Below are 10,000 nucleotides of genomic sequence, written 5' to 3' on the forward strand. Positions count from 1 at the left end.
GGCAAGTTTATTTATATAGCACATTTCATACACAGTGGTAATTCAAAGTGCTTTACATGAAAGAAAGTGAAATAGACATTAAAAACATGGAAATAAAAATAATAAAAACAAGGAATTTTAAAATTATATAGAAATTGATTTAAAATAAATTTAAAGAAAATTGCAGTCAGTTGGGACATATAGCACAGTGCTCATTCAACAAATGCACAGTTAAACAGATGAGTTTTGAGTCTTGATTTAAATGTGGCTAATGTTTTAGCACATCTGATCTCTTCTGGAAGCTGGTTCCAACTGTGGGTGGCATAATAGCTAAAAGCAGACTCCCCTTGTTTTGTGTGAACCCTTGGTATTTCTAACTGACTCGATCCTAATGATCTGAGTGGTCTGTTCGGTTTATATTCAGTGAGCATATCAGCAATATATTTAGGTCCTGGGCCATTGAGTGACTTATAAACGAGTAAAAGTACTTTAAAATCAATCCTAAATGTAACTGGAAGCCAGTGTAAGGACCTGAGGACTGGTGTGATATGCTCAGATTTTCTGGTTCTAGTCAGAATCCTGGTGCATCCCTCATTCCTTCATGATCTGTCCCCGATCCGTCACCGCTGGATCAAACACAGATCTCAGAGACTCAGCTCTTATCGAGACGACCTCTCGCACCCCAAAATGAGCAAATGATGCCCTTCGTGCCTGCGTTTACTGTAACCTCCTCTTCTCTGCTGCATCTCTAATTAAAGCGAACAAATAATGATCTTAGCTGGCGAGCGGTGCTGTGTAACGTGTAATTGATGGTTAGGTGAACGCGTGCGCAGTGATTATAGGTACATAATTACACGGTGCAACTTCACCATTCCAGCGCCAGACGTGTTTGTTGCTCCCATTTACCTCTGATAATTTCAGTGGTTTGGAGGAGATGACTGCTTTATTTATATCAGCATAATGAATGCCGCCCACTGAAAGCGATATGCTGGAAGTGGGTGGGTGCCGCTGTGTCAATATCATTTCATCTAAACTCCCTCGTAAGTGGGCCGCTAATGTGAACAGATGCGAGAAAGAGTTTTTAATCAACTGCCTTCCAAGCGCTGATGAGGACGTTTATCTGGCAATACGTTTAGAACAACTACTGCGGTGGCGTTTGGACTCGCATCGGTGAAGTACAGCCGCGTTTGTCCTCCAGCTCAATGGATGCTGCTCTTTTTGTTTTTATTAAACACTAGCTAAACCATCAGTGTGTTTGTCTCCGGTGGAACCGCTTCAGTCACATTCACTTCTTCCAGAGTGTTGTTTCCAGACAGGTTTCCCAAAGGTTTCCGTCTCCTCTGTAACCGTGATCTGTTCAATGCTATCCAACATTACATTAAAAATGCACATTACTTCTATTTCTGCTCTTGTCTAGCTCGCTTCCTAATCTAGTGTTCTAATAAACCTGGCACTGCATGTTTTGATTATTGTTGGCTAATTGCATTTGTTCCTCTTTTGTAAGTCGCTTGGGATAAATGCGTCTGCTAAATGTGTAAATGTAAATCAGACCCTTTAACTGTGTAAAATATTAGTGGAGATGACTGGATGCTGATAATACTCAGCAGTCGTGTGTGTTTCCTATCAGAACTAGTGATGCCAAGTTTACAGGTTTGCAGTGATGTCTGAATTTGTTCATGATTTCGAGTAATTCGGACAGTTTACTGACGCACTGAATCGTTTGCAGTGATTTCACACACTTAATAGTGACAGGATATTTCTGTAAGACAGAAAACAAAAAGAGTGGCGACAAATGAGGTAGATATTTCATAATCCATTGTACTGTAGGAAACAAAACATGAATGACTTTTATCATTAGTCAGCAATGAATTTATATAAACATACAGTGCTGGCCAAAATGATTAGATCACTAGTATTTCCAGCAGTGCTGTATATATAACAATATGCAAAAAAAGAGTATCAAAACATTGGGAAGTTTTCTGATGGTGGCCTGATGAACCGGATAGAAACGCTCCTGAATAAATGTACTCTGACCTGTTTCTTGTAGTGTTTGAGCTGACTCTGTCTAGATGTCCATCTCTACAGTTTGTGGTGTGTACTTCATGGATCTGAAGAGGTACAGGTTAACACGGCTCTTTCTCTGATGTGATCTGCTCTTCTGCAGAGGACCTGCTGCCCTTCGGCTTCCCCAGCATCGACATGGGTCCTCAGCTGAAGGTGGTGGAGCGAACCCGGACCGCGACCATGCTGTGCGCCGCCAGCGGGATCCCCGACCCCGAGATCTCCTGGTTCAAGGACTTTCTGCCCGTGGAGCCGGCGCTCAGCCAGGGGAGAATCAAGCAGCTGCGATCAGGTACGGATTCACAGCAGACGTCAGGGCTGTGATTGTGGAGATCATGATGAGGAGACTCTTCACGCAGTGATTGCTGAGATTAGCAGGGAACACAGACAGAGGTCTCCTCTCGATTACTGTCGCGCTCGGCGCTTGGAAAGGTGGTCATTTCTGAAATGACCACTTACTTTGAGATTTTAACCACAGCCGGGAGCTACGAGAGATAGATTGGATGACTTTGGGCCAGTTTTAGTAACAGCTTACACCAGCGCAAACCGTCTTTTGGCATTAAAATAGTACTGTCAGGATTTACACTGCAAAAATGATTTTCGTACATAGTATTTTTGTCATGTTTTCTAGTATAAATATCGAAAAATTCTTGAATCAAGATAAATGAACTTTAAAGGTAAAATGACTTAAGATATTGTCTTGTTTTTCGAAAAAAATTAATTTAGTTTTTGTTTAAAACAAGCTAAAATATCTGCCAACGGGGCAAGATAAATCATCTTGTTTAGACTTTGAATTAAGATGATTGTTCTTACCCCATTGCCAGGTATTTTAGCTTGTTTTAACCAAAAACTAACATTAATTTCTTTAATATCTTAAGCCATTTTGCTTGTCAAGTAAAAGCATCTTGATTGTTTAGATATTTGTACTAGAAAACAAGACACAAACACTAACTAAGTGCAGTGTACTAAAGACACAGTGATGAATTAGCGCTGAAAAGGCATGGACAGTTATTTTTGCACCTGATCTTATTGAATATGCATTTGTAGGAGTTTCCATTTCAGACACACAATTTATGGGAGGAGATTATTAAAATGAATCACGCAACGAGATTTACTAACGTTTGCGCCATTATTTTACTCCCAAAAAGCATGTCTTAAAGCAGGCGGTAATTTGCTCTCGGTGGATTGCGCTGGTCATTATGGAAATGATCTGTTGCGTCTGTGTTCTTTAATGTGTGCATTGTTAGTAAATCACATGCAGAATTTTCCCCGTCCCATCGGCGCTTTTGTAGAATTGCGATGTAACGCTGATTTGCCCTGTTTAGTAAATCTGGCTCTTTGACTGTAAATCACATGACTCTGAATCACATGACTGAAATGTGTCCACTGTAAGCATGAGTTCTCAAGTTCTGCTTTTATAGCTACATTTAGGGTGAAATTACACATACACACAATGACTGGATTCACCCCGTATGCTTCTGATTAAACATTAAGCATATTAAATATATTCAGGTGTTTCTGAAGCATCTCTCTGGAGCTGTGATTGATTCAGATTCATATATATGAATAATGATGCTAAACTCTTTAAGCGTTCGCTGAGTTCCTCCATCTCTCATTTCACTCACGCTCACTCAGTAAAATCATTTATGCTTAAATCAATGTTTCATCTCCATTTGCTGATTTATTTGGTAAGTAGTCGTGGAATAAGCGAGATCATGTACAGCGTTTGTTTGCTGGCTGTACGTTATCCCTCGCTTATACACGCTCATGTATATATATACATAAATCTAATCCATAGGATTAATGTATATGATGTATATGATTATATCTAGTACTGATATATAATCAGTCTGATGTGTGAGCGGATCATTTGTGTTGTATGAAGTGTGTTTGCGCTGCTGTCTCTCAAAGCTTTCGTTGTGTTTTTTTCTCATTGTGTGTTTTTCTCAGGAGTCTTTGGTGAGTATCTGTTTTTTCTAGACCAACCAAACTCTCCTCATCCTCTCCCGCGGGTCGATGGCATATGTTTAGCGCTCCGCTCATGTCATCCTGTGATAAACATGCCCCTCGTCCCCCCGATCCTCCTAACGAGCCTGATCTCGCTCACTGCACCTGTTCCCTAATGAGAGGTGAAGCCGAGCTCGCCCGAGCCGCTCGACAACTAAACACACCGCCGACATCAGGAGACACTTGTTTTAGTGCAGACTCCAGAAACAGGTCTTAATTAATCAAAAACAGATGCACACACACACACACACATCATTTGTTGTTCTGCAGAATGAGTTTGGAGCTTCATCTGGGCCTGCACTGCAAAAAATGATTTTCTTACTTAGTATTTTTCTCTTAAAATAAAAGCTTAATAATTACTATTAAACTAAGTTGGCTTGTGTAATGGATTAAGGGTACAATAATTATATAAATCATATAAAATAATTATAAAAAATAATCATCTCTAAAAATCTGATGATTTTTCTTTTAAAATCTGTAAAAATAGTATGATAGTTCATCCAAAATCGATCTACTTGCCCTCTTGTCATTATAAACCAGTTACAGAGACATTCTTTCTTCTGCAGAACACAAGAAGCACATATTTTGAAGAATGTTGGTAATCAAACAGTTGTGGTTCCCATTGACCTGTATTGTATTTCTTGGTCCATATAATGGAAGTCAGTGGGAACCACAACTGTTTGATTACCAACATTCTTAAAAATAATTCCAGTTTACAAAGATCTGATGACAGAATTCACATTTTTGGGTGAAACTATCACTTTAAAGCTGCAGTCCTGAACTTTTTTTGGTTAAAAATTATCATAAGTACATAACCAGCCAGTGTTCAAAACTATCACCTTACTTCAGCCCGATTCACAGCGGTTATCTTATAATAATGTTTCTAATTTGAGTGGTACGGGTAGGTTTCTGTGGGAAATTGGAGCATGGCACTGCATTATTACGTCACGTCTGTAAACATAAAGACGTTTTCCCGGCTAGTATGCTATCACACGTGAGGATCCTGCAGGTGACGGATCATTTACAGCCTGTTCTCACAGCAGCTGGAATAATTAAATTGATCATTTTGATGGCAGATTGTAATCCAGAAAGGAGTGTGTTTATGAGACACATGTGAGTGGAATTATATTCTTCTGATTACAGATAGCCAACGTGGGATTACACAAGTGTTTGTATTTTAAATAGAACCAGTTTGAAGGAAGATCAATTTGCTTTTTGGATTAAAAGAATTTCTTAATATGAAATTTGAATGCTATGAAAATTAGATTAGACTGTACAGAAATTGAAATCTACACACTAATACTATACTCATAGTCATGCAATGCTGATGTTGTTAACATTAATAATTTGAGAACAAAGTATAACAATGATAATACTGTGTTAAGAGCTAACTGATCTTTAGATTTAATCACCGTTGGTAGCACGATTTATTGTAATGTTTCTTTCCTCAGTCGGTCAGAACAAACGTGGCAGACTTGTTACTTGTTCAGATGACAATATACGGTGAAAATTCTTATTTGGGTCATATATTCTAAGATGTAGACTAATCTGTGATTGCGAAGCACAGTAAACATCCACACCGGTGCAGTGACTGACAGCTACACATTCACCTCAAAACATTAGATTCATCCGCGCTGGAGCCGTGCCGGAGCACCGGATCACAATCCCGCGCACGGAAGATAATTTACCAAGAAACTGCAATTCCAGGTTTTCAAACATAGAGGGCGACAAAGAGTTAAAAGTTACGGACTGCAGCTTTAAGAAATCATCTTTGTTCGTCTGTGTTTTTTGTACATTTATTGTTGAATCTTTTTATTTTTCCAGTTGAACAGGGTCCAGAATTAACACACGGCTAACGCCAAACCTAAATAACAATTAGCTTAGAAGAGTACATAAAACTGTTTTACCGACCGGTTTGCTGAGAACTTTAATAGAAACATGTTCTGTAGTTTCAGGGGAATTAATAATCTAATTCACTGATTCAATTCAAAGATTCAAACATTTACTAAAAAGAATCTCAAACTCAGATGTTGTCTAATAACAGCATCAGATGTTCATCAGGAGTGAAGTTATTATTCTAGAACTCTCTTTAAAGCAGCAGAAACAGCATCATCATTAGATTTAGAGTCTGTGTTTTAGTTTAGTGTCGCAGGTTTGGAAAAGCGATAATTTTGGGCACTGATTGAGTGTCAGGTTTCTCTCAGATGGATGACAGAGCGATTTGGAGGAAGGTGAGCGAGTATCATTAGCACTAGAGAGAGAGAGACACACAGACAGACAGTGCAAGAGAGAGAGACGTGTGCTCCTCATGAAGATCTCCAGCTGTTTCTTCATCGCTCGATGGCTAGTTAAGAGCACTAATGAAACGCAGATCAAACTAAAAGACTCGTCTGCCACATGTCTGCCATCTCCTCGTCTCCCGCTGCCCTGATCTCCGTTTGTCCCTGGCTCCGTGTTCCCATGATGCTTTGCGGTGCTTCTGTGGTGTCTGCGTATGTTCATCTGTTATTCTCTCCTCGTTTCTCCCTCGTTCTCCTGCACTGATTATATTCAGTAACGCTTCTGTTTGCAGCTGCAGAAATCCATCCAACAGAAATAATGATGAACACGTGAAGCTTGGACTGAGATTCAAAGATCTGTGTGTGTGTGTGAGAGAGAGAGAGAGAGAGAGAGTGTGTGTGTGTGTGTGTGTGTGAGAGAGAGAGAGAGAGAGAGTGTGTGTGTGTGTGTGTGTGAGAGAGAGAGTGTGTGAGTGTGTGAGTTTGTGAGTGTGTGTGTGAGTGTGTGTGAGTGAGTGTGTGTGTGTGTGTGTGTGTGTGTGAAAGAGAGAGAGAGAGTGTGTGAGTGAGAGAGTGAGAGAGTGTGTGAGTAAGTGAGAGAGTGTGTGAGTGTGTGTGTGTGTGTGTGTGTGTGTGTGTGTGTGTGTGAGTGTGTGTGTGTGTGTGTGTGTGTGTGTGTGAGAGAGAGGGAGAGAGAGAGAGAGTTTTGAGTTTTAACACGCTTTATTAAACAACAGTTATTTGTTATTTAACAGAAGAAAACAACAACAAAAAAAAACCAACAACACTACATGATTTTACCTTAAGTCACATATAAAAAACAACTCATTATTAAGTATAGAATACATACCAACATCACAACACCATTCAATCTCAAAAACATTGATTGCATTCATCATCTTGTAATAATTAAAATCTACAAGAATTCTTGATTTAAACATATTCTTAAAAACTGAAACAATATGTTGCCCATTTCTCTGTTCTATTTCATTTCTTCTGGAAATATAAATTGCTAATTTGGCCTGACCAACAATAAAGTTCATTAATTGACACTTATATTTCTGTAGTCTACTATACTTGAAGCCAAATATAAAACATTGCTTTGTAAAAGAAATCCCTAATAAAGAGAATAAAAATTCTAAAAGATCAAAGAGTGGAGAAAGTCTGTCACAATTCATAAAACAATGGAATATTGTTTCTCTCTCTGAACAGAAAGGACAATTATCATTTACAGTGGGATTCAATTTCGTCACAAAGGCGTTTACAGCGATTGCACCATGCAGTATTCTCCACTGAAGATCACCTGCTCTTTTAGTCAATGGTGGTTTGTATAGTACTCTCCACTCTGGTTTTATTTCCTCTACCACTCCTAGTTTGTCTCTCCAAACTGTGTCAATTCTGTCTTTTAATGTATGTTTATTTATTACCTTCACAATACATTTGTATAAGATCTTTCCTTTAACTGTACAAAAATCAACATTTTCATTTGTATTCAAACACAACAGAGGACTATTATGTGAGGATTCTTCAAGATCAGGTGTACTTCTGATGTCTGGGAAGAGGTCATTAGCATCAGGGACAATATCACCCATACTGTAACTCTCAAGTAGAGCTTTTTCCTTGGAGTTTAAAACCCCATCCAGTTTGTTCAGAAAACCTCTAACAAATCTCACTGATCTTATTCCCAGATGTATTGCCACAGTTTCTACATTTTTTAGTCCAGGTCCTGCTTTTTCAACAATGTCTTTCAATTGCAATAGCTTCTTTGACACAAGCAAGTCTTTTATTCCTGGAAGGTCAACTCCTGACACATCAAGGCGACTTCCAAACACGACAGGTTCCTCAAGCAACCAGAAAAGAGAGGTGGCTGACTCTGTCCATTTATGTTTAAAAAGTCTCCACACTTTAAAAAGACTTTTATAAAATGAAGGTAGTCTAGACAAATCCAGGAGAGTACAGTCCGTCAAAAACAGTGCAGCATGAAGTCCCATTCCGTTCACCCCAGATAAAATGGTTTGTGCTAATGGTCTCCACACTAGATTCTGGGGACCCATCAGCAGTCGCTGAATGAACTGTAACCTAAAAGTCGCTCCTCTGCTGACCAGATTCACCAATCCTTGACCTCCTTCGTCCCTTGGCAGGAAAAGCACACTTTGAGGAGTCCAGTGCAAATTGTCCCAGAAAAAATTGACCATTTCTGCTTGAAGTTTTGGTAACAGTCCCAGAGGCGGATCGACACAAGCAAGTTTATGCCATAAAGAGGAGCCCACCAGATTGTTGATTATGAGCGTACGACCTCGATAAGACAGTTTGGGGAGTAGCCATTTCCATTTCTGCAAACGTCCTTTGATTTTTTCTAGCATACAATCCCAATTTTTTGTAACAAAGTCATCATTCCCTAAAAAAATGCCAAGATATTTAAATCCGCCTTTCTTCCAAATTAAACCTCCAGGCAAACTGGGAGGACCTCTATTCCAATCGCCCATTAAAAGGGCCTCACTTTTTCCCCAGTTAACTTTTGCAGAAGAAATTTTTTTAAAACTGTTAACAATAATCTTCAATTTTTCAATATCATCAGCACCAGATATAAAAACAACTACATCATCTGCATAGGCAGAAAGGTGCAACGTGACATTACAGTATGGTATAGTAAAACCACTCAACTCATTTCTTAATTTATGAAGCAGAGGTTCAATAGCCAGGGAATATAACATACCTGACATGGCACATCCCTGTCTCACTCCCCTCTGAATCCTAAACGGAGCACTCAAACCACCATTGACTTTGAGAACACTCTCAATGTCACGATACATGGCCTCAATCATATTTATAAAAACCGGACTAAAACCAAAAGCTTCTAAAACCTCTCTCAGATATGCATGCTCTACGCGATCAAAGGCTTTTTCTTGATCTAACGAAATTAGACCGCCATTTACACCAAATAGCCTTGCAACCTCCAAAACATCTCTGACCAATGAGATGTTATCGAAGATTGACCTATTGGGTATGCAATAATTCTGATCGGGATGTATTACTTGACTCAAAACTTGACTTAACCTTGTAGCTAAAGCCTTTGATACAATTTTATAGTCTGCACATAAAAGAGATATCGGTCTCCAATTGCTTATGTTTTGGAGATCTCCCTTCTTGGGCAAAAGGGTAATAACAGCTCTTCTACAGCTTAACGGTAACAATCCTTTATTCAAACTATCATTAAGAACTAAAAAAAAATCTTCTCCAATTACTGGCCATAACATTTTATAAAAATCAACAGGAATCCCGTCAATGCCAGGAGTCTTTCCATTTTCCATGCTCATCATAGCGGTATATAAATCATTTTGTGACAAATTTTGTTCGAGCATAATATTAGACTCTTCATCAATCTTTGGAAGATCATTTAGAAAAATAAAATCATTATCTTCTCTTTGAGACAATTCACATTTATATAAGTTTGAATAGAATCCAACAGCATGTTTGCGTATCTCACTAGGCTCAGTAAGCTCTTCCCCTATATCCGAGCGTAATGAATGAATGATACGGCTTTGGCCGTTTTTTCTTTCCAAATTGAAAAAAAATTTAGATGGTGCATCCATTTGTGAGATGCTTTGAAAACGTGAACGTATTAACGCCCCTTGAGCTTTGGTACCCAACAAATCTGCAAGCATTTCCTTTTT

At 38.9% G+C, this 10,000-nt stretch overlaps 1 protein-coding gene across 1 annotated transcript in view; it reads left to right on the forward strand.

Moving 5' to 3' along the window:
- Positions 1 to 10,000, forward strand: part of ptprsb (protein tyrosine phosphatase receptor type Sb) — a 116,625-nt gene that overhangs the window by 30,463 nt on the left and 76,162 nt on the right. The window contains exon 6 of the mRNA XM_079434799.1: positions 2,144 to 2,332. Within this exon, the coding sequence (XP_079290925.1) occupies positions 2,144 to 2,332 (189 nt within the window). The remainder of the gene's footprint in view (positions 1 to 2,143; positions 2,333 to 10,000) is intronic.

Source organism: Barbus barbus, assembly GCF_936440315.1.
Source record: "Barbus barbus genome assembly, chromosome: 15".
Taxonomy (NCBI): Eukaryota; Metazoa; Chordata; class Actinopteri; order Cypriniformes; family Cyprinidae; genus Barbus; species Barbus barbus.